At 42.0% G+C, this 25,361-nt stretch overlaps 3 protein-coding genes across 7 annotated transcripts in view; all 3 read right to left on the reverse strand.

Moving 5' to 3' along the window:
* Positions 1–91: 91 nt before the first annotated feature.
* LOC112846888 (SH2 domain-containing protein 5) lies at positions 92–6,234 on the reverse strand. 4 transcript variants are annotated; one of them, XM_025907137.1, is made up of 10 exons: positions 6,044–6,234; positions 5,293–5,349; positions 5,136–5,216; positions 4,983–5,057; positions 4,743–4,889; positions 2,908–3,108; positions 2,483–2,666; positions 1,985–2,090; positions 1,735–1,894; positions 92–1,030 (listed from the first exon to the last, which is right to left on the reverse strand). In XM_025907137.1, the coding sequence occupies exons 2-10, from the start codon at positions 5,341–5,343 to the stop codon at positions 857–859; spliced, it is 1,179 nt and encodes a 392-aa protein (XP_025762922.1). In that variant the 5' UTR covers positions 5,344–5,349; positions 6,044–6,234; the 3' UTR covers positions 92–856. The 4 variants fall into 4 exon arrangements, with proteins under 4 accessions (XP_025762922.1, XP_025762923.1, XP_025762921.1 ...); XM_025907138.1 differs by lacking the exon at positions 6,044–6,234 and adding an exon at positions 5,693–5,977; XM_025907136.1 differs by lacking the exon at positions 6,044–6,234 and adding an exon at positions 5,812–5,976.
* Positions 6,235–8,180: 1,946 nt separating this feature from the next.
* Positions 8,181–16,408, reverse strand: hp1bp3 (heterochromatin protein 1, binding protein 3). 2 transcript variants are annotated; one of them, XM_025907134.1, is made up of 13 exons: positions 16,255–16,408; positions 15,231–15,311; positions 14,413–14,590; positions 13,727–13,789; positions 13,465–13,621; positions 13,236–13,379; positions 13,078–13,137; positions 12,130–12,269; positions 11,608–11,698; positions 11,028–11,187; positions 10,217–10,328; positions 9,896–10,051; positions 8,181–9,701 (listed from the first exon to the last, which is right to left on the reverse strand). In XM_025907134.1, the coding sequence occupies exons 2-13, from the start codon at positions 15,295–15,297 to the stop codon at positions 9,176–9,178; spliced, it is 1,854 nt and encodes a 617-aa protein (XP_025762919.1). In that variant the 5' UTR covers positions 15,298–15,311; positions 16,255–16,408; the 3' UTR covers positions 8,181–9,175. The 2 variants fall into 2 exon arrangements, with proteins under 2 accessions (XP_025762919.1, XP_025762920.1); XM_025907135.1 differs by lacking the exon at positions 13,727–13,789.
* Positions 16,409–18,323: 1,915 nt separating this feature from the next.
* Positions 18,324–25,361, reverse strand: part of eif4g3a (eukaryotic translation initiation factor 4 gamma, 3a) — an 86,780-nt gene continuing 79,742 nt past the window's right edge. Inside the window, 1 exon segment of the mRNA XM_025907023.1 lies at positions 18,324–19,356. Coding sequence (XP_025762808.1) covers positions 19,175–19,356 — 182 coding nt within the window. The 3' untranslated portion in view covers positions 18,324–19,174.

Raw genomic sequence — 25,361 nt, forward strand, 5'->3', positions numbered from 1 at the left:
TTAATATGTTACTGTCAAGAAACTAAAAGTGAAAACATATTTTAAATAAAGCCAACTGAGACTTTTAAAGGAAAAAGAAAGACGATGCACGTTATGTTCAGTTGTTATTTAATGTTTTGCTAATAATCACAATCTTCTGTTGTGAAACTAATGTAGGAGGTGCAGGTAGATGGTGTGCCAGCTATGAACAAATCAACTATAGTCAAGACGACACAACATGATAACCACAATCCCAGAGAATGATCGAAATCATTTTGTACCATTTATACTCGACCAATGAAAACTTTGAACAGAATTTAGTCATATTAACAGAAACGACATTATCAGCTAAACAAACTGCATACAAAAAAATGAATAAAAAGGAGTAAAAGTTTTACTAAATATATTTCAGTAACATATTTACTAGACAAGGAAACAAGAAAAAGTGTGGCTTTGCCATCAGGTGCAGTAATCAGTGATTAATTCCCCTTGACAGATTCAGGTTCTTAGTTTCATGTCTAAAAAAGAAAAAAAGGAAACAAAAACCCTCCTCTGATTTTTTATAGGCACAAATAAAAAATATATTTTTTAAAAGCTTATGCTGAAATAAAAATAATAAAATCAGGAACCACAAAATATATCTTTAACACACAAGTACCCTCTTAGGAAATGCATACTGTTCACGTTAAGTGCCAACACTATTAAACAGTGACTTTGTTTTACAGTTAAACCTTCCCACACCAGAACACAGATTAAAAGATAAATGTGCAAAAGAAATGATCAGTGTCTCAGTGTCGCTTATTTTGTGCCCTCTGAGGTTGGCAGTCCACATGTTCCAGTGTCCAGGGTTTACACCCATTCGTTTCTGTGGGTACTTTTAATTTCGGCTTCGTTTGGGCTGAAGCTTTACGGGCTGCTGTTTGCTGACGTTTTCCTCCCACTCATAGCAGTGGTTCACCCGGGCATAGCTCAGCAGACATGGCAGCTCGTCCTCAGTCTCTGTGTAGTGCTCAATCAGCTCAGCCATGGAATTGAATTCAGTCTTGCATTTCTACATTTATAAAAATAAATACATTAAAAAGGACACCAGTTACACATGATTATGAGTCAACTATGACATTTCTAATCAAATACAAACAATTTTATTATTCTGGTTTTAGAGAATAATATTGTCAATTAAGGTAGGTGCCAAGTGGAAACCTCCAGTGCAGTTCCCCCAAAAAGCCACTTGAGGGCTCTAGTTAAAAACACAGACTGTATAAAATTTGGAAGTCGGCCACTATAAAGTCCTGATGTACAGGATAGCCTCGAGCTTAGTGTTTTTGACCATCACATTTTAACATCACATGGAAACAAACACCCCTTGCTTTCCACCGCACTCCTAATATCAACATTTCATAAAAAGTAAAAAAAATCCATGTTTCAGTAAATGTGAACTGAAACTATGAACTGAGCCCCAACTCTTCTTACTGACATCATAGAGTGAAAGAACTGAGGGAAATTTTATCCACAGACCTCAATTTAATTGGAAGTCTCTGCCACCACAGTTGCCGCCCTCTGCTGGCCATTATAGTGAATGCGTATTTAAAGCGCTTCTGCGTTAAATCAGATATTTCAATATTTTGCCCCCCCCCCTCTTTTCTATCATTTATGAAAAATATAAGAGCTTGTGAAAATAAAGTAACCAGTGAAAGAGATCATATTTAATCATAATCCGGTTTTCACATCATGTATATGAGCCAACAAAATAATTACCTCCAGCACGAATTTCCCTTTACGGGTGTTTTCAATAAGGTGGGTGATCGGTCCTGAGGGGAAGCGAATGATTAGAGAGCCACATTTAGGTTTTTTTGGATGTTGGCACAGAAGGTAGGATCCCAGAACATCATCTGCAAGCAGTGAATAGCTGCTCTCACTGCAATACCAAGAAGGAAAATCACAGATGTAGTAACAGGAAAGTGACACTTATGAATGCAAAGATGTATTTGATGTGCGATATACTAACGTTGCGATACCAGCCCAACACCACACTGCCTGAGCTAGTGCCTCTTCTGTTTCGGCCAAGCTTGGAGCCCGGGATCGTTTTGCTGGTGACTTGTCTAGATCCTTTTCTGGTTTTGATATAATAAGAGATATAATGTAAAGTTAGATTTTATAAAGGTGGAATATTGCATCACCATGTGACGGGGAAGAAGCATCCCAGATGACCTCAACTCAGTGGAAGCTATGCAGTGATGATGATGAAAAAACCCCTCAAAAACAAAGAAACATTATCCAACTTTTAAAAGGAACATTAGTAACAGAAGTAAAATGTAAGCGCTGTAGAAATGCACAATTACCCATATGAGATGAAATCACTTCATTATGCAGACTAAAATTAAAAACAAAACAAAACAAAACCCTGACACCACAGCAGTGACTGCCCTTCACCAAATACTGATGAAGTCGCTTTACCTAATCAATTCTTTGAACCTCGATAGCGCTCTGTGAACACTCGGCCCACCTTGAGTTACACTCAGTTGATCCTGAATGGTGCGCTGCTTGCGTGGCGTGAAAGTGAAGGAGCGGTAAGCACCAGAGCGCAGCACTTTGGTGCGTATGACTTTCTTGCGCATCAGGGAGGGAGAGGAGATGGGAAAGACCTCATCTTGGCTGCTTTGTTGGTCATCTGAAGACTTTGGAGTTTTCTGTAGAGAAAACATCACATAGTTTGTACAGATCATTTAAATTTTGAGGCATACATTTGGAAACTGCAGATCTGCGCAAAAACTTGGGTGAGGTAATTTTTGGAGACATGGGAAAACATACATTGAAATACAATATATAAAAAGGCAAAAAACATTGCAACATTTACTAACAAACTAACATTTAAATTAGTCCAAGAGATTTGGGGTGAAGTTAAAAAAAAGAAAAAAAGAATAGCCAAACCTTAGTGCCAGGTAATAATCCACCAAAAGGAGCTCTTCTGAATGAAACCAGGGCGCTGACACTAAGAGGAAAGCCGTGATTGAGCAGTGAGGGCTTGCGATGCGGCAGTGAGCCAGCAGTCTCTTTTTGGGCCTCTTCTGGATGCTTCTCCAAGTACGACAGCTGGAAGCAGCGGCACAGCAGCAGGTTCAGGAACTGGGCCTACAGGAGGAAGGGTGCATACAGAAAAGTTAGCAGTTAAACTGAAACAGTGTTATTCAGTGTCATATTACAGTAATTCATCAAGTAAATTATTAACAGTACAACAGCACTGATAAAAGCTTAGCGCTTCAACGCCATAGCTGACAACGTTTAGTCAAGCACAGGCATCTCACAGAGATGAGGCAATTGCAGTGTCATAGTATTGCCGACCTCTCCATGTTGGAACAAGTCTCGCTGCTAACTACAATGCGGTGAGACTGGCTCAAAACAATTGAATGCTACCAGATCCACCAGCAGATGCGCCTATTATTGTGTCACACAGGAAGCATTTCTTGATTTCTGAAGATGCAACAGTTGGTTGGGATCAGATCTGAGTTTAGCACAGAAAGGAAGATCAATAAGCACATTTCCCATCACTCTCTAGCCCAAACCTGTGTGATACTGGAGGGTTTTATTTGGAGTACCATGACAAACTGATCAGTACTGACCACATTTAATGGATTTAATTTCCTCTAATGTGTCAAAAGGTCAACAAACTGTGACAAAAGCTTCTGATGACAGCAGAAATGTTAGCTTTATTTTAATATCGGCATTACTTCCTTACTCTGGGCTGCTCTAAAACAGTTTGCCTATCAAGATAACGAGAACGGAAATATAGAGACTCAGTTTCAGTGACACCATTAACGCAAACCTCTAATGTAAACTTTAAAAGGTTGTTCTCATTCTCACGTCATTAAAACACATGACCATTTTAATCCTTTTAAAGCATCGCTGTCAAAACCCCGCAACTATTTCAAGCACGGACCAAAACTATGCAAGCATTGCATATTTGTAGCAATAGCATGGAAACTTTCTATGATAACAGACTTGAAAAACAGAGAACAGAAAGAAGACAAAGTAAACTGCTAAGTACGACACAAGTAAAAAGCAAAATCACAATGCTGCTAACTCTTTTTAGATCGCTTGATGGAAGTTCTGTTTTAACCACTTGCATGTGTGCCTTTGCTGTGCTCCACCGAGATAAAACAATGCTCCTTCAAGTTGACTTTAGTTTCATGGAAGAGGGTGAAGTCCCAGCGAGCCAAATCTGGCAAGTAGAGCAAAAACGTGTGTGTTGGTCTGGCCTCAAACTTCCTGTCAGTGCACCATGAGTGGACACACAATGGCAAATGTTCTTCCTCTGTCTGGAGAAGTAAGATATTATGCATTTTTAAAAAAAGAAAGAAAAAAAAAAACAAACTCTTGCATTGTTTGATTTCTGGGTCGTAGCCCATCATCACCTCTGGTAATGATTCGGCATGATAGTTTGAACTGACTGGTAAGCAACATGGTGATATCACAAAACACACATGTTCAAGCAGTCAGGACAGGCCTTCCACTCAGTGCAAGTAGTGCCAGAAGCAGTCCATAGGTGCATAAAGAGATAACCTTGAATGGGGTTGCAGCTAAAGTGTAATCAGTCATTGTTTCTGCTTTTTATGAGCAGAGTTAGAACACCTTTAATCACACACTTTAAAATATACTGTGTTTGATAGAAGGACTTTCTGTCCAGCATGGGAAAGCAGCAAACAGAAAGCATTAAATACATATTTACTGCGTGCTCTAACTATAACAGAACAATGGAGAATCCTTACTGCTCTGGCGTGCCTTGCTTTAAAGACATGGCAGTAGAGCTGGGTGTCTGGGCAGCCTGGGTTATGCGCGACGAAGGCAAACTGTGAATCGACGGGTCGGGCCGTGGAAAGAGAGATTCTCCGCAGAGCGTGGGCCATCAGGAGGATCTGCACACAGGGACAGGTCACGAGCAATAAGGGACGAAAAGGAGAGCGACGTAAACAGGTCAAAACAAATTAATTGTCATTTTCTCTACTTACTGTTTCGTCCTCATTATACATTTTCACACCTTTAATGGAAAACTTTAGGGACACTGGCCGTCTTCTCTTGCATGCCTAAATGAATACAGAACTGCATTAGGTACAGTCGTTATCATCACATTCATAGGTTTAGATAGAAAGATAAAGACTCACTTTAAGGGACTTCAACTGTGTGTGCAGCTGCTTAATCTGGTCATCCAAACAGTTGTCATCCACAGGAAATGAGCCTACATACTTCACCAGTGAAGACAGGAGGTTAAACAAACACTCACACAGACACACAAACCCAAAGTCATATTTCCAGACATACCTCTGCTGATCGTGTCACTGTACTATCTTCTCTCACCGGTGCCTCACCCATCGTGCCCTGTGAAAATCCGAGATTTCAACACTTGAAGTCCCGAGAATTTAGGACTCCAAGCAGCAGAGTGAAGGAGATTTAAAAACAGGTTGAAAACATGGGGACTAAAGTTAATGTGCGTTAATCTATCCTCTTGATACTCAGGAAAACATGAAAGATGAGTCGCTATTAAACGTAAGCGTAGCAGTCGCAAGAGCCTTATTTTGAAGACGCTTCTCTGGGTGCATTAACGTCGCAGATAAACCTGCTGCTACGAGAGGCTCGATTGTTTTGTTGAGATTATCCGCCTCGAAATGCGCAGAACAGCGGGCGAAACCCAGAAAGACACAAACGCGTGAAAACACTAAACTTTTGAAGGGTTTCCGCCCTGTGGAGTCCAGCAGCAGCGGCAGGAGCGGCAGGCTACACCGGGGCGTCTCCACCTGAGCGCACAGGTCCCAACAGCACCTTCATATCACAGAAACTCACTCTGAGAGTCGCAACTAAACCCTCCTCATCCACCTCGGACCGCTCTGCGTCTTCTTGGCACGCCGACACAACGCACACCGAGCCCCCTCCACCGTGACACTTTTACCTGCAGCCGTTACCGCCAGGTGTGCAGCGGTATTTCGAGGCGGAGTTTAGCTGAAGAAAGGCGGAGGAAGAGGAGAAGAAAGAAAAGAGTACGTGAGAACTAAATCGACCAAAACATGAAACTTACGGAAGATGGCTCAATGAATCACATCACCCTCCCCCTGACATTCCCACACAGCGCGCAACAATTCAAACTCACGCAGCAAAACCAAAAATGACAGTATGTGTCATTAAAAGTATTTAAAAATCATACTATATTAATTTCCAGTTAAAAGCTGTGCACTGAAGGGCCACTGGGTAAAAACTGCGAGAAATAACTGGAGGCGTTACCAAGATGGCAGCCTGTATGGGAAAACCTGTGTCTAGATGAACTTTGGGTCCAAAAGTTAAATGTAGACTATTTTTAGCCCCACCACCACACACACACCTCCTCCTGATAGTACTCGTTTTTTACTTCAGAAACTATATTTGGGGTCAAAACACTGCAATTTGTACTCCATGCCTTTTTATTATTTTGCAGATTTTATCATATATATCTGCCCTTATGCTATGTTGTGTTATTAGATACAGATATAAAAATACAAAAAGTTAAGGTGCAGCAACATTACAACGATACACAATGAGTCAGTATGATTCAGTAGTATTTTAAAACCTTTATAATGATACGTGGTAATATAAATTTTGCTGAAGTAAACGCTCAGAATACTTGTTTCCCCACTTTCCATCTACAGTTTATACTTCTGGTTATACAGGTTAAAAGCTGATACACCCATCGTGGGCCCGGTAACTTTTAATGATGTTCTTGAACTGTTTACAACTAGTAGTTTCTCCTTAAAAAGGAGGATTTCTTTGACAGGATAATTGGACTGACCAACACTCAGAGCAATGGGAAAGCAATAACTCAGTGAAGATCTAAGAAGGAGAATTGTAAATTTATAGGAGTTGGGAAGCTCTCTTGGGGCAATTTTGAAGCAACAGCAGATTACAAGATCATCAGTTCAAACTGCTGTACATATGTATAAGTTATTTGGATGCATTGCCACACTGCCAAGGTCTGGAAGAAGACCCAAACTGTCACCCTGAGATGAGAGGAAATATGTTAGGATGTCGAGCAACAACCTGTAGCTACCAGGGCTCGAGCCTGCCATGAAGTCAAAACTCCTGGAACACCAGCATCACAGACAGAGAGTGTTGACCTAGAAAGAAGCCCCTGCTCCATATTCAACAACGTGACGCGTGACTTTAATTTACAGCTGCCCACATAGAAAACCAAATGCCCTGTGGAGAAAAGTTTTACATACATGCATACTTGCATGTATGACATGCAAGAGGGGTATATGATTTAGCATTTCTTTATTAAAGATCTCAAAATAACTGGGAATTAAAGTAAGTGGAAAATATTTCAGTCTTCATGGTTTTTGCTCGATGTGTACTAGCAATGGCCTGGTGTAAATACTTTAAATGTAATGCATATGCTCTCTGAGCCCGTCCCCACGGTTATGCTAACCATTTACATTTCCTGTTTTTTTAATGACAAAGACAATCAGGAGGAAAACATGCTGAATTTTACAAGAAAGGTCAGAGGGGGCTGTATCTGCCATAAAGACTAAGATCTTTTGGAGTGCAGATGCAGCTCCTGAAAACCTCTTCTGGTGGCAATCTGCCATCTTTTGAGGTGCTGTCTGCTGGGGCACCAGTATCTCTACACCAGTATTCTGCTGAGGACAGAAGCAGGCCGATTCAGATGGCCAGCTCCGTTCTGGGACGCCCTCTCGACCCAGTGGAGGTGGTGAGTGACAGGATAATGGCAGCTAAACTGTCAGTCCTGTTGAAGAACACCTCCCACCCCATGCAGCACACTCTGACAGCACTAATCACCAGCCCTTTAGTGACAGGCCGCTGCACCCTTGAAGATGAGACATCAGAGCCCTCTTTTAAGCTGCTGTCAGACTCTACAAACAGGAGACCATATGGACAGACTGGGGACTGAAATCAAAGTGCAACATTGCTGCTATGCATCTAAAAGATGGGAAAATATATCATATATACATAAATATAAATTACATTTCTTCTACCATATATAGAATTTTTTTTTTTCTGTTGCTGTAAAACATTAGTCATAAGTTTCATCTGTTTATTCTGAATTTTTTACCTTCCTGCTGTAATAATTAGATTTTCATCATCAACGGGACAAAAGGCAAACTATGAGATGTGACATTTTCATTGCCCACTAAATAAAAAAATAAATAAATACTGCAACAGTCTACAAATATAGCCATTTTATTAATGACTTGGAAAAAAGCTTAACAACACAAGGGATACATGCATGCAGGGAAGTTATTATCCTATTATCCTCCTTTTTCTTATTCACAACACACATTTCTTACAGTTTGGTATTGAATACAGATGTGAAGCGATAAAATCAATTTGTGTATATGCTTGTTTACACCCACACACACACCCACACACACACCTCAAAAAGACATTTTCCCCTCAGTGTGACTTGAATACTAACAGTATTTTATCCTCAACTTGGCACCTGCAGGTTTACTATTTTTTTTCCAGGGGGGCTATATCTGTTTAAATAACCAAATATAAATTATTGTTAAGAATAATAATAATAATAATTAATTAAGAATGAAACTACATAAACAAGGAACACAGATTACGGTTCAGATTGGGATGCATTAGTTGCATGACCACATTTTGATTCAATTCCAGGACAAAAGACAGAAATTTTACATTTCTGTGTTTTATAAAGTAACAACATTAGTAACTCTTTTGAACTTTTAAACCTACTTTTCAACATAAAACTGACACCGTTTTCACCCTTCCAGAACACTGATCTTTGATTTGAGATTAGGAATGTGTGCTGCCAGCAACTACAGAGTACACGAGGAACACGTGTAAACAAAAAGAAACCAAAAACAAAAATCAAAAACATAACAAAACCGAAGTCACTACGTGGCTCTAGTTTTAAAGTATGCTTGATGTTCCTACAGTCTCCCAAGACGGCAGCCTCGCCGATAACACTAACGGAGCTTTTCTACACACTGCGATTAAAAAATAAAATCCAGAAACTCTCAAAGTTCAATTAACTGGTAGGATAAGATTCTTATTCTACAATCGAAATAAAAAAACAAAACCCTACTGCCCCATAAAGAGGGAAAAAACAATGATATAAAGAGAGAGAGAGCACTGAAACTTAAGTGGCAGACTGCTGGATATTCAGCCCAGTTTGTAGAAGACACTCCTGGGTTCAGTACTTCCCTCTCTTAGACTTGCGAGCAGACTGCTTGCTGCTCTTGGCCCCTTTTTTCACTGCGGGCTCTGCAGGGGACGACTCTGCGGGCTCGGGCCGTTTGGATCCACTTTTGGTCGCCTGCTTTTTAGCTGCGGGCGCCTCAGGAGGCGACTCTTCGGCCTTGGAGCGCTTGGACCCGCTCCTTGTCGTCTCTTTTGTGGCTGTAGGCTCCTTGGGGGACGACTCCTTGGACACAGGTCGCTTGGCCCCCCTTTTGTTTAGCTTTTTAACAGCTGGTGTCTTGGGCTTTTTTGCAGGGGCGCCTCTCTTGACAGGTGTGGCTTTAGATGGCGACTCGGATTCCTTCTTAGGGGCTGATTGTTTTTTTCCCGAGCTCTTGGCCGAAGATGCTGCTTTCTTGGCTGGAGACTTCTTTGCGAGCGAACGTCCTCTGCCTTTAGCTTTTGACTGACTTGCGCTCGAAGATTTCTTGGTTGGAGGAGGACGACGAGCCTTGGGTGGAGGCCTCTTCTGAGGTTTCCTAAGAGTCGTTTTAACAAAAAGCAGTTGTTAAAAATAAATAAATAAAAATCATTCTCCACTTGAATTGTTGATCATTGTGGGATGGACGGCTGTCATTACAAAAGAGTGGACTGATATATAGAGTAGGAGCCATCTTTAAACGTTTAACTACAAGCATGTAATTAGGAGTCGAGCTGCAGCAGGTATATGCACCTCTTACGGGCTGGGGCTTCATCCTCAGACTCTTCCTCTTCTTCTGATTCTTCCTCGTCTTCGTCTGAAGATTCAACTGTTCGCCTTCGCTTGGTTGGAGGTGCAGCATCTTTCTTTGGAATTTCTTTGAACTTGTCTGGGTACAGGATGGTGGGACTAAGGAGGTGAGAAGAAAAAAAAAAGAAGAAAAAAGGATCAGACATCAAGAAAAGAAAGAACAAAGAATTCCAGAAGCTGCACAGACAAAGCTCCTTTATCAGACAGAAAGAAAAATAAATAAAGTATTAAAGGGTTGGGGATTTCCAGATGCAAGTGAAATACCTTGGGTAGAAAGGGAACGACAGCTGATAGGTCCCGTTGAAGCCGTGACCAGTAATCTGCTCCATCCATCCAAGTACTTTACACTTTGTCAGGGTCCTCCGAAGATTGGCCACTAAAGATTAGAGAGAGAAAAAAAATTCTGTTAGTGATGCCATTGTTGATGCAAAAAAGTTTGAACTGAAACTTGTGCTATGTGTGTTTGAGTTGCTGACTAATTTTTTAATTTTTTTAAAAAAGAAATTATAGTCATAATTAGCTGCAGATAGCAGATAATCGTGCAGATCCTCCATCATCCTGAACAGCAGCTGGTGACAGTAGTCCTTGATATGCTATGCAGATGATGATGAACTCAGCTCAGTTCTCCACCACCTGCAGGTTCTGAATGGGTCTCAGATAATATGGAAGAAAACACGAACTACAGTCGGCAGCTGCAGTTCACGGTGAAGGAGTTTAAGTCCACAAAACAGAGGGACCGCAGAATGACACTGAGAACCTCAACAACAGCGACCCGTCAGTCTGCTGTTAATGAAACATGGCTAGCAGCAAATTAACTTTCAAAATAAGAGTGAGTGGATAGTTTACTAGCAAAAAACCAAAATCATTGCAGAAGGCTGAAGGGCTCAGTCATAAGAACCAGGTTTAAAGGGGTCACCTCTTGCATTCCTTGTGATTTGTTTAAAGAGAAAGCAAGTGTTGTGTCTAGTTGTAGTTTCAGATGGTGCAGCATGTGTAGATAAGCACCCTTATTATGTCCATGTACTGCAATCAGCCTCAGGAATCCTGTTAAGCCACGTAGGATTACCTAACTTACCTAACTGGTACTCCTTTCTGTCCTTGTTGGCGTCTAAAAGGTATCGCCGTAGAGTTGTGGTGCTGCAGGTTTTAGGTTCATTCATGGCTGTGATAGCAGCTGTGATGGCGTCCTCCAAGGTGCCACCCTTGAGCAGGACCTTGTTGCCGGTACGCTTCAGCTGGTGGGTATAAGCATTTTAGGAAACAAAGTCTGCAGCTCTCTCACATACAAAGAAACAACCTGTCGTTTACCTCTATGCAAAAGTATAAAAGAACAATGAAGCCCGAGCTGGCACACTGACTGGCTCTGTGGTCCTGTCCTGTTTGTGACGTGGAAACAAAGCGGGTCCTGAAATGTTTAGGTGTTAGTAACTGGTGGCAACTGCTACACGACTACCTGAGATAGGTCCGACTTAAAAAAAAAAAAAAAGACATTATCTGGTCTGCTGTTTCATTTTCTGTTAACAGAAGATATGTCATTTTTTTGTCCAAGGAGGCCTTTTCTTAACCAAAACTTAAATGTTTGTTCCCCATTAAAAACAAACAAACAAACGCATCCCTCATTTTTGAGCAAAACATAAAGTGTTAAGAATGTTTACCTGGAAAGTCCCTCTTGCGCCTTTCCCAGTTATTTGCTCCAGTTGCCCTTTCTCAACAGCCCTCACCAGGGCGGACTTCAAGACTTCTGGCCTGAGGAGTAAATCATCTTCAGCTTACAGCTTTTAAACACAATACAGTTAAAGCAGTACTGGTACTGGTACGTCAGGTCGAGGTGAAATTTATCAAGGGACGTTTAACTAAATATAATTTGGATGCATGTATAAATTTGAGCTTGTAATCATTATTTTGATGAGAGAAAATCCCAATAAAATATAATAAAGATGTATGCTGTACAATGATTCCACTCTGGAAAAACAGTTTAAATATTTAAAAGCCCAAAATTACCATGACATTCCTGCCCGAGATGAGTGTTTGGCAACTTGTGACCACAGTGACATCACCATCTTTTATTTACAGCCTATGCCTACATCCCCTTTCATATACGAATTAAACGAGTCAACGATCAAGAGCATTTTGCATCTTGAAACAACACTAGACAGAGAAGAGATGATGCACTGCACCTGTTTTCGATGTTAAAGCTGGGAAAGTGCTGCTCCAGGTACTTCTTGATCAGGTTGTATGAGGCCTCTTTGGGCTCACAGAGCCGAGTGATGATGAGAGGAAGAGCGTCTCCCAGAGACTCCTGCTTCTGAGCAGCTTTCTAAAACAACATCCATTTACAGACATCACAATTACAACCAAACATATCCCAGTCTCGTGGAAAAATGGGGAAAAGGAAAACGTTGACACTACACGTTAGGCCCATATCAAACACTTTACCTTAATTTAAAAAAAAAAAAGAAAAAAAAAGAAGCTTAAATCTCCTGCAAGTGCATCTCTTTGTGCACATCTGGACCACTTCCTTTGCAGTCGCTAACTTCAAAATTGTACCCTGGAAGTCTCTGATGATTTGTATGTGCAAGTCTGTGATTTTATCAAAATGACAACTCAGCTAATGCTCACACTTCATAGCCATCCAGTCGCAAGTTACAGACCAAGAATTTGTCCTTCTCAGAGTGTCAATCTCCTCTGGCTTTGTTGGGAGAATGCCTTCAACATTAATTGTGGCATATACAAGTGTGCTGATGATTAAAAACACTGGATTTTCTCCCCCCCCCCCCAACTTGTTGAACAGTCTCTATCTTGACAGTGAGAATGAGAAAAATATGCATCAAAAATTAGGAAGTTGTCAGATCAGGGCTTCTAACAAGCATTTGTGATGCAGAAGAGTACCAGAAGATGACCGTGAAGTACAGTGTAGTCACCTTTGTTTTACCTACCAGCTGTACTGCATATGAGCAAATCTCACAACTGAAATGATTTATAGCAATCATATACATGCTACAGCCAGATGCTTGGCTTGACTTTAGGACTTCAAACACGGGGAAACTGCTAACACTTAACCCTAAGAAATTCCCAGCACCTAAAAAGTATTAAGACTGAGCATTTTGCGTGTTGTTGTGACGTACCTTAGACAGGGGAGTCTGCTTCCCAATGGTGAAGGTCCCTGAAAGACCTTTCCCCTTTAACTGCGTGAGAGAGAAAGTTAAAGCACAAGTAAGCAGACTTGAAACCACAAATCCTTGAGAAAAACAGAGCACTTCTGCCAGTTTCTTGGCTTCTTCACCTGTTTGATGGTTCCCTTCTCCAAATGTTTCTTCATGGCCTTCTTAATGAGGAACTTCTTCCTGTCAAGCTCCATCCCTGGGTATTTTTTCACGATATATTTCATGACAGATTGGTATGAAACCCCAGACCTGTCATTGCAAGACTACAAAGGACATGGACAACAAATAAATAAATAATCGAGAGAGCGGCTGTGTGCCGAGAGATTCATTTACAATGTTTGCACACACCGTGATGGCTTCAATGAGGATGTTATCCACTTTGTTCTGAGTGCCAGCAAAGTTGGTAACAGGGACCTTTTTGCTCGCAGTGACGCTAGCCCACGCAGGAATCGTCCGTTTCACCTTCTTGACTTTAGACTTCTCGTACTTGTAGCCATCCTTCAACCTGTTGCCAGAAGCAGCAAGACACAAATTCAGTCATGACGGTCGATTCTTTAGAAGCGATATTTCACTGTGATCGTTACCACCCTTATCTTTATCACATCCTCACCTTAGTAGGAGAACATAGCAGTGTGTTGCGCACTGTCCAGCCGCGCAGTCCTTGCATTTGTCACTTTGTCCGTTTGTCACCGACGGGAAAGACAAAATGAAATTTGAGAACATCTGTCTTAATGACCACCATGGTAATTTGACCCTCACTGAATTGCAGCGCTAATGATTAATGTGCAAAAAAAAAAAAGGTGAAGGTCTGTTTTGGCAAGGTCTGGGAGAAGAAGAGGAGGAGGCCAAAATTCTAAGTTACAAAAGCTAAAGTTTATATGGGGAGAAAAAAAAAAGAAAAGAAAAGAGTCCATAAAGGCTTGCGACCAGCCCAAAAACCGTGATCATCAGAGCTAAACTAAAGTGCTAGATTTTATTAGTGGGCAAAATGTGAGTATATATATATATCACTGATCATTTGGACTGGGGCGTTAGAAAATCCTCACACTGTTACGATGCCACTGTCCTCTCCTCCTGGACTCCTCCAAGACTGCGCACATCTGTCTGATGGCTATGATGCAGAGAATGAATGTGGATGTGACAACTCACATCTTTTAGAAATGCAACACTGCAACCACGAGAGGAGCAGTCTGCAGTTATCCAGCAGAGGTAAGGATAATATAAACAGATAAAAGTGCTATCAAAGTGAAATATCGCACTGTTCACACTTGCAGACTATCTTATGGTGAAACTCACTCTTTCTTCTCTTTCCCTTCTCCTTCCTTTTCTGCTGCAGCACCGTCGGCCTTTTCCCCGTTCTCCGCGGGCGTCGTCTTGCCCGCAGCGCTGCCCTCGTCGCCATCGGCTGCTGCGGCTGATGACGCGGCCTGCTCCTTCTCGGCAGCGGGCGACTCCTCCGAGGAGGCTTCAGGTTCTGAGAAAGCATTAAAAATGAAACCTCCCTTAAAAACACTTTACTGCCTTTATTTTTCTTCATAGTGTAAAGCTGATATTATTAAAGTATGACTTGAGGTGTTTAAAGTTTTTAATGAAAAAATAAAACTGGAAGGGAAATACTGAATTACATAAAATGCAACATTTTATGTTATTTTTATAAAAAAATAAATAAAAATAAACAGGAACATAAAACAACGTAAAAGCATAATGAGGCTTTGGTGCAAATGTGTGATAAATCTGCAGGATTATGAGTCAAGTGACACAATTAAGATGATATATTTTGAATTATGAGATAAAACTAATACTAAAACATTTTACATAAAACACTAATCATAAAACAACCAAATCTATATAAAACTGTAATAACTATATATTATATATATGTGAATGTATAACTGCTATAAAGTATACAAGAAACCCAAAGCACTCTATTTTCCTAATAAATACTGCTGGAAAAAAAAACTGGAGATGAATTTTGTTCGTTCTGTGTTGAGAGAATGAATGTATAAATTTGTTGAGGGTTAAAGTTGAACATTGCGACACATGCGGCTGGTGGCTGGCAGGGGGGCGGGGCCAGGGTTTGACAGGGTGCAGGTGAAGGGCTACCTCACCCTTACCTTTCTCTGCTGCAGTGGAGGGGGTCTTCTCCTGGGTCGGAGTCGCTGCTGCTCGGCGAATCGGCATCACAGGAGATTTACCTGAAGAACCAGAAAAGATCATGAGCACAACCATTGTTTGGCTCTCTGAGTGACTCTAAAGGAAAGTTTTGATATGCAAAATTTAACCACTTAGCAAAAAACGCCAAACTTCCCCAACTACATAAACAATAAACAGCACTGTACCTGTAGATCGATGTCAGTAGCTGATATTTACCTGACAAATAGCTTTTTTGTTTTTTAAGTGCTATGAAGTTCACATTTTATAAATTATTGCACCCGTAGATTTTACTTATTTCACAAGTAAATTATTAGGATTCAAGATGTGTTATTAACGGTATTAAAGGTGTATGTTCGAGTAGTTATATCACCAATTTCAGGTAATATCTTCATGTTCGTCAGGTAAACAAAACATGCTAAACTTAAACCTTCAGTATGAGTTCTGAGGAGTAAAAAATATAATAAAGATCTATAAATTTCACACTGCACATGTACAATTATTACAGCTCTTAATACTTGTTAGAAATTGAATTTAATACTTGTTAGAAATTGAATAGGACTGTTCGTTTAACTGGCTTCACTGGTTTGAGGCCCATTTTGTGTATGCACAGGGTTAAAACTGCCGCTGGTGCCAAACCTCCTTCATTCATTGAGGCCTTTTATCCCCCAACTGAAGAAAAGGTGCTGTTTGCATTACGCAAAACGCTGAGCACCTACAAAACGCCGCAAAGCTTGCCCCGCTGATGGGTCAGCCTCTGCCAACAGATTTCCATCACGTCCACGGGAGCCAGAGGACGAAGTGCCAGGATTTTTCAGCAGTTTTCGCCATTTTGTCCGTCGGTTTATACACACAATAATGGCGTCTCACAAGGCAGATGAAATTCATTCCAGCTGCACAAAGTGAAAACCCCCGACTGCTTCCCGAACCGTATCCGTGCAACTGCATGTTTAGCAAACAATTTCTCAGCACGCGAGCCAAACTTACCTTTAACACGACGGGAAAACAGAAACACTTTGGGCTAAATTTCTGCACGATCCTTTATTTCGATTCCTCTGTTTACGAGCCCCGCCCCGTTAGGACTGCAACGTGCTGCGTCACGACGCACAGCGAAGGATTCCCACCGTCGAGGCTGACCCACCTCCACCTCCACCTCTAGCCCCCTTCTCCACCCACACAAAAAGCAAGGAAAAACCCCCCACATCAAAACAAAAGGAAAAATCTCAAAAGAACAAGACGAAACTACTTAATACAACCGTAGAAATAATAATAATAATAATAAAAACTACAAAAAACCTAAAAAAAATAAATTTAAAAAAAATCTATGATCGCTATCAAAACCCCCAAAACGAAACAAAAATAACACCTTAAAAAAAGGCTGTGTAATAGATTTCTATCTAATCCCCTTAAAAGAAATAAACAACACCAAAAAAAGAAATCGTCTAAAACAAATACAAAAATTAAAAAAGGAAAAATTTAACAAAAATAAATAAACTACTAGCTTGTTAAGAAAAACAAAACAAACAATTATAATCATTATAGTTCTACAAGACAAAAGGTATAACATCATTATATCATTCAGGATTTTTGTTTTTATAATTACTTAATTATTATTAAGTCAGAATGCTGTTCTGCTGTTTTTCCTGCTTTTTTGTGAATTTTCTTTGACATATCCTAATAAAACTTCATGAAAGATGTTTCTTATTTCACAGCTGAGATATCCTGGAATTCAAGAGCAGTTTTGGCCACACAGGTAAATCCTGAAAAGTGAAATCAGAGAAAGTGTTGCTCACAGGTGCAAAATGCCGGGATGCACAAAGCTATAAATTGTGGGATCTGTAGTTTTTGAAGGGAACAATGACAATGGTTATCTTGATTAAAGCTCCAAGTTTACTCTCCATCCAAGTGGCAGACATCCAACTTTAATCAGAACAGTATTTTGATTTTGACGACCCAGAAAGACTAAAGAAACCCTTCAGGGGAAAGTGAACAGCTAAAAACAAACGCATTCTATTACAGCTAATGGTTTCATGATGCTGCATTACAATGTGCTGCTGCTGTAAAATCTGCAGATCGTTTTCTTAATTGCTTGTTTTCTCTATATCAGTCAGTTTTATAAAGCCCCGGGGTTTCTTTAAATTGTTTTGTCAAATAAGCTGAACATTTTCTAATTTAAACTGCACCATTTTGCAAGAAAAAAAAAGACAAAATTCAAGTGATAAACCTTTCCCCAGAATAGCAGCCAAAAAACTGTCATTGACAGATACCAAGAAAAATGGCTGTAATTCCTCCACAGTTAACGCTGCACTTTTGTTAAACCCCTCACTTCAATCCCATCTTGAGTGTTTAAAATCCAGTACTGGTGTTCAAAGGCAAAAACTGTCCAAAAACCTATGAAACCTTTCTGTGACAGTGACAAGAGAATCAACCTCATCGGTGAACGTGTGTCAAGTCGTCTAAGGAGCTTGGAAAGAAAAGTGTCTGGACTTCTTTAAGTTGCTTGAAGACGTTTCACCTGTCATCCGAGAAGCTTCTTCAGTTCTAGGGTCAAATGGTGGAGAGTCCCAGATTTGACCCTAGAACTGAAGAAGCTTCTCGGATGACAGGTGAAACGTCTTCAAGCAACTTAAAGAAGTCCAGACGCTTTTCTTTCCAAGCTCCTTAGACTACGATGACCTGGATGACTGAGAACCTTCACAGACGTGTGTCAAAGTCATTCATGCTAGGAGTGTCGCCTGCTGCTGTAAATCTAACCCAAGCCCTAAAAGCACATGTGATGATGGGTGCGTGATGTAACAGACCTTAAATATGAACGTACAAACGTTCGCATCGAATACGAGCATGAGAAGAAGCGCTGCAATGATTTCAACTTCAGCGGCTCAGCAGATCAAACCCGGTGGCTCCAGGCGATTCCAGCTGCTCCTTCCTGGATTTAAAACTGCTTTTCTTCAAACACTGGCTCAGTTTATTAGACACACACACACACATATACACACACACACGTGTTAAAAATCTGGCGACCCACTTTTTCCCAAAAAAAGAAGAGACGAAACCACGAGAATAAGCACTTTTTTAAATACCTTTTTTTGTCTTTAATGTATTTACAAGCTATAATCTGCTCTGTAGGTCTGAAGTGTTACAAGCATGTCATGTTCAGCGACTCTGGCCATTTGCTTTTGAAGTTGCTCATTCCATCTGAATGAATCTGGTTTGTTCGTCTACGTTTGTGTGACAGTTCGGACTTGCATCGCTTCTTGAATGCATACCTCTACCTCTCATGAGGTGTATGTACATATCAATGCAGAGCAAGCCAAGGCTCAGGGAGACACTTCTTGGTTATTACAAGATAACCTTTGACCTTGGACAATGTTAATAGTTCCTGTGCATTCAACTCCTCTTTTTTTTTTTTGTTTTTTTAATCTTTGCTTCCCCTTCATCCCAAAATAATTTTGCTTTACTCTGTTTTAAACCAAACAGCGTGGAATCCGGGGAGGCTGTTTATTTCACAATTATTATTTTGTTATTATAATTAATTATATTGTTATTTCTGCCGTCTTGTTCTCATTGTGAGCATCTGCAAATGTTAAATAACTTTCATATTTGCAGTCCTTAAAAAAATAATAAATTAAAGAGTCCAGAACCTATGTATCTTTTAAGTCTCTTCTTAAAAAGTAACAAAAGAAAAGTAAGTTAAAATTTAAAACAAAAATATTTTCTATGTATAATACAGGTATTTAGTGCTTCCACCGTTGGAATCCAAACTCAAAATGGCGGCATGTTTCAGAACCGTACCGCAGAAAAAAATTCCAGCCGTAAACATGTCGTCCTGCCCACGCAGCCATTTTGAAAGTTTGTTCTGCTGCGAGGATACAGTTCTACTAAGTCGCGTCCCCGGGTGTCTCCCTCGTCAATTATCTTCAGACTCCTCCTCTGCCTCGCGCAGCCAGGTGAAGAAGGCCGTGACGGACTTCAGGGCCACGCCTTTGCCCTGCTCCTCGGCCGGGTCTTTGCTTGACTCCCACTTGTAGAAAGCGTCCTCCGAGATGACGTCCTCATCATACAGGCAGTCAAAGAACATCCTTAGGAGGTCTAGAAGACAGACGAAGAGAGCAAATATTCAACTGTCACCTTGTTTTACAAATTTTTTTTTAAATTAGGTTAAAGTTGAACCCTGTTCCTTTTCATTCTAAAGGAACTCGAAAATAAATTTAAAACCAGCCAAAAAGATAGCAAGAATGATTGAAAAGCTACATTAATGCAGTGAAGCCTTCAGGCAGGCAACTTAAACTACACTGAACTACACACACACACAGTCGAGGCTGTAGCCAATAAGCTTATCCGCCTTTGTGACTTAAAGAATTGGTGTATTTTGCTAAATTTAATTCGTTTTTTAGTTGTCAAGACTTGAAACCAGCAAATGGGCACAGAAATTAATCAGGAAACCTTTTACTGACGTCACAAATACAGTCAGCTGAAGACCATTTTTTCCCCATAGACCTCTATATAACCCTTCCTTTTTGCAGCCAGAGAAGTCGCCCCCTGCTGGTCATTACACAGTTCCCTTTTTCATGCTGTTTCAGACTTAATCAGAGTCTTATCTTCTGTCACTGCTCTGTTTAGGGTGTATGGAATGGTACGAGACTGTAAGTTTGCTGGTAAAAATATAAAACAAGATAGATGGAAATATTTTTTTATGGCCGTAGTAGAATGCTACTGAAGTCTAGTGTTTTGTTCTTGGTCTTGTTTGGTTATCTGTGAGTGTTTGTGCACCTGTACATGTAGTTTATGAATGCAGCTTTATATGCTTTAGCTGACAAATTGACACTCTAACCTCTTGTCTAAATACAGTCACTACTAGTTTTCATAAAATCAACATAGAAGCAGCTAAAATGCTGTCATCTTTTATATACAGTCCAGGGCTCGCAAAATCGCTAGCCCGACATCCCGGGGCTAGCGATTTTTCCAGTTGGGCTACCAAAATCCATCTCAGCCCTGCCCGTCGGGCTATCATAGGAATGAAAGATATGTCAATGCTTTTGCATTCTTTCACAAATGTAGCTGAGTAATTATGTCATTGGCATCGATGAGCCACTGTCAATATGTGACACATTGAAATCGCGTTTGAATTTGCGCTTGTTTTTTGCTTTCACTTTGCGATCGCGCGAACTGTGTGTAGAGAGCGGCAGCACTAATTGGTAAGTCACAGATTAATTGCGCACCAATTCCTCTGACATAGTCTTATCAATCGTTAGCTTACTATCAAACATGACAAGTGAAATCTCCTGCAGCAAGCTTAAACATGTGATAGAGGTTGATCGCGCAGAGAATTGCTGATCGTTATGTAAGTATGTGTGTAAGAGCAGATGGCTTTAGGCAGGTATTTTAGTTCTGCAGAGCCAAACAAGAGAGGTCAGGCTGAAGAGGCAGCCAAAGAAAAGCCTACCACAAAACGGAAAAGTTATGACAAATCAGACAATGAGGGAAAAAGAAAGCGCAGCTTTTTTGGTTTCATGGACAAAAGAATTTCTGTGGCTGGAATATGACAAGCTAAATAACATAATGTTCTGCCGGGTGTGTTGTGAGTTTCCCTCGATTTCTGAGTCGACAAGCCCCTTTGTTACTGGGACCAGTCATTTTAAGAAAGACCCCATCAGAACCCATGAGAAATGCAAGAAATACATTATTGCTCAGTCTGCAGTATCTTTCCCAGAACAAACACCAATTGCAAAAAACATACTAAAAGTAAACCAAGCATAACAAGAAGTCCTGAAAAATCTGTTTAGAATAGCGTACTATGTTGCAAAGAGTGAACTACCACTGGCAAAATTTAGCAGTCTTTGCAAACTTCAAAAAGCAAATGTCCTAGATCTTGGTTCCACTTGCCTCTTACCCGTGATTTCAGTGGAATTTTCAAATTCAGGATCTGACACAGACTGATTCATGTTGTACACAGTTCTTGCAAGTTCATAGAAATTTCTGTTCAATTAGAACCAAATATTTGAGTTGATGTTTGAAATTGTTGTTGTAATTTGTGTTTTAAATATTTTTAGATTGATGTTTTGTTTCCTTTACAATATTATACATTAAAGTATAATATTGTAAAGGAAACAAAACATCAATCAAAAAATTGTCCTCTTTTTTTATTCGGGCTACTTAAATTTATTTTGGGCTACCAAAAACTGAAGAGTGCCTGCCCGAAGGGCTACCAGGGATTTTGAAATTTTGCGAGCCCTGCTTATGCAAGGTAAGTTTCATGTTGGACTCATGGTTCTTTGTTAGTCCAGTTTAGGATAATGTCTCTGACGTATGTATCATATCAAATATATGTCATATCAAAACAACCCCATACCTGCAGTTGTTTCAGTTTTTCACAGGCGTTTCCTGTCAGCTGGTCAACCTCACTCAGGTGGACATCCATATCAGCCAACCAAACGACAAGCTCCTCCCTTTGTGCTTCAAATCCCTCCAACTCTGAGTTTTGTATTGTGTGTGAGTTATATTGCTGAATTTCACATTTTCTCCAAAAAAAGCCGTCAAAGGCAGATTCCAGTATAAACGCTGCCTCCACATGAAAAACTGGACTGATGCACCTCCTGCTGTCAGACCTGCAGGGTTTAAGCCAGGGGTCTCGAACTCCAGGCCTCGAGGGCCGGTGTCCTGCAGGTTTTAGATGTGTCCTTGATCCAACGCAGCTGACTCAAATGGCTAAATCACCTCCTCAACATGTCTTGAAGTTCTCCAGAAGCCTGGTAATGAACTAATCATTTGATTCAGGTGTGTTGACCCAGGGTGAGATCTAAAACCTGCAGGACACCGGCCCTTGAGGCCTGGAGTTCGAGACCCCTGGTTTAAGCCTTTGGTGTTCTCCTCTGTCTTATACTGAACACAAACTACATTTTTTGGACTAACACAAATAATTTGTGTGCCTTCTTATTTGATGCAGAACATATAGTTATGTCTATAACTTCTGTTCCCTGAAGGAGAGGAACGAGGTACAACACATAAGTATGGGATATCACACCCTCGCGTGTCCTGGCTGAAGAAACCTTTATTCACGCCTTTAAGGCAGATGACGTGTGATGGTACGCGCACGGCCCCGCCTGCACATATAGCCGCTGTCATCACGGTCATCCCTCAGTTCGATAGCCGCTCTTCACCGAGCCAACTGCTCAGTGGGGCCACCTTGTGTTGTACCTCGTTCCTCTCCTTCAGGGAACAGAAGTTATAGACATAAGTATTCGTTCCCTTTCAATCGATTCACTCGGTACAACACATAAGTATGGGACATATATACACGCCCCGCAGAGCAGCCACCGAACCGGAATCGGACCACCACATCCTTAGTGAGTGGTAGACCCAGCAGAAAGGACAGCATGAGCCACCGAAGGGGCTGTAACGTCCAACCGATAAAACCGCACAAAAGCGTGCGGTGATGCCCAACTAGCTGCCGCACAAATATCAGCTACAGGCACCCCTTTAAAAAGAGCCCATGAGGTTGCCATCCCCCTGGTGGAATGAGCTCTCACCCCGTGGGGCAAAGCAAGACCTGTGGTGCCGTAAGCCAGTGAGATAGCGTCTATAATCCAGTGGGACAGCCTCTGTTTAGACAGAGCTCTACCTCTATTTGGATTAGCGAAGCAGACAAACAGCTGGTCACATAAACGCACATTCTGAGTGCGCTCAATGTAGGTGCGTAGCACACGCACTGGACAAAGAGAATGCATCCTCCTCTGCTCCTCAGATGCAAAAGGAGGGGAGCAAAAGCTCAGCAACTCAAACTCCATTGAGCTATAAGATGCAGGCATGATCTTGGGAAAATAGGCAGCATTTGGACGCAATACGACCTTGTGGCCATCAGAAGAGAACTGTGTGCAGGAGGGATGCACAGACAGCGCATGAAGGTCACCCACTCGCTTTGCCGAAGCCAAAGCGAGAAGTAATGCAGTCTTATATGAAAGAAATTTCATATTCACAGACTCAATGGGTTCAAACGGGGGGCTACAAAGGGCCTCCAGCACCAAAGACAAGTCCCAAGCAGGGACACTGGACTTAAGCACGGGCCTCAGCCGGCGAACTCCTTTCAGAAAACGTATGGCGAGGGGATGTGCACCTGGTGTCACCCCGTCAAAGCCAATATGACAAGCAGATATAGCTGCTAAATAAACCTTAATTGTCGAAAATGAAAGGCCCTTATCCAGCAGCTCCTGCAGGAATGTCAAAACATCCACAATAGAGCACTGAAATGGGAGAGTGTGGCGGTCCTGGCACCATTGCTCGAAGGCTCGCCATTTGTAAGCGTACAAGCCTCTAGTAGATGAGGCCCTAGCGCTCTGAATTGTCGCTATCACACTAGGTGGCAAACCCTTAGCAATCAAGTTTAACCTCTCAGCAGGTAAGCATGAAGGCGCCATAGATCTGGGCACGGATGAAACACTTCTCCTCCCGCCTGAGAGAGGAGATCCCTGCGGAGAGGAAGCTGCCAAGGACTCGCTGCTAGCAGGCTGATTATCTCTGCATACCACGACCCTGTGGGCCACCAAGGGGCCACTAGAATCAGAGAGAGGGAATGCTGACGCACTCGCTCTGGAACTGGAGATATCATTTCCACTGGGGGAAATGCATACAGGAGCACGTCTGGCCATTGGTGCGCTAGTGCGTCCAAGCCCAAGGGTGCATCGTGGTCGATTATGGAGAAGAACAGGGGGCAGTGAGTATTTACCCTGGAAGCAAAAAGATCTATTTGCGCCTTGCCAAATAGATCCCAAATCTGAGCCACTATTAAAGGGTGTAACCTCCATTCTCTCACCAGAGGACCCCCCCTGGAGAGAAGGTCCGGCCCCAGGTTCAGGTGGCCCGGGACATGGGTGGCTCTTAGAGACAGAAAATGAACACTGCACCATAACAGCAGCGAGCAAGACAGCTTCAACAGGGGAAGAGAGCGTGTTCCTCCCTGCCTGTTTATGTAAGACACCACTGTTGAATTGTCCGTCCTGACTAAGACATGCTGGCCCTCCAGGACTGGACGGAAATGCTTTAGAGCTAAGAACACTGCTAACAGCTCTAAGTGGTTGATGTGCAGCTGGCGCTGGGCTGCGGACCAGATCCCTCTCACTGATGCACGCTCGCACAGCGCTCCCCATCCTCTTAGGGAAGCATCTGTGGACACCACCTTGCGAAACAACACCCTCCCAATCCGAGAGCCCTGATGCAGCAGCCTGGGCTCCCTCCAAGGACGGAGAGCTAGCATGCAAGACGCGGTTACCGGCAGCCTCCTCCGGAGGTGACGCGATGCACACAAACGGTGAGAGAGAGTCCAGCGTTGAAATGCTCTCATTTTTAACAGTCCAAGTGGCACTACGGCGATCATAGACGCCATCATGCCCAACAAGCTTAATATCGTCTGGAAACACAGTCTGTGTCCCAGCTGAAACTGAGCGAGGCAGCGATGAAACGCGGCCACTCTGTGCTCCGACAAACGTGCGCGGCTGGAAAGCGAGCATATTTCCAAACCGAGGAAAGAAATCTGCTGACTCGGGATGAGCGAGCTCTTTTGAAAGTTCACAGAGAACCCCAGTGTCTGAATGTGTGACAGAACCAGCGACAGCTGTGTCTCCGCCTGCTCTCTGGAGCAAGCTACGAGAGCCCAGTCGTCTAGGTAGGCTAAGATGCGGATGCCTCTCTCTCTGAGGGGCACTAGCGCTGCCTCGGCACATTTCGTAAAGGTGCGAGGAGCGAGCGACAGCCCGAACGGCAGCACTAGGTATTCGTAGGCTACGCCCTCGAATGCAAACCTCAGAAACTGCCTGTGTTTCGGGTGTATAGCCACATGAAAATAAGCATCTGTTAGATCGATTGTTGCAAACCAATCTCCCGGGCCGACTGCATTCAAAAGCTGTCTGAGTGTTAGCATCTTGAACCTGTACGTTCCTAGATACGTGTTCAAGACTCGCAGGTCGAGGAGCCCTCCCCCTTTTTTCGGAACAACAAAATAACGGCTGTACCAACCTTTGTCTGTCTCCGAAGCGGGGACCACTCGTATTGCTCTTTTCTGCAATAGCGCCTTTATTTCCTCTCTGAGTATCATGGCCGCCTCG

Source organism: Oreochromis niloticus, linkage group LG5, assembly GCF_001858045.2.
Source record: "Oreochromis niloticus isolate F11D_XX linkage group LG5, O_niloticus_UMD_NMBU, whole genome shotgun sequence".
NCBI lineage: Eukaryota > Metazoa > Chordata > Actinopteri > Cichliformes > Cichlidae > Oreochromis > Oreochromis niloticus.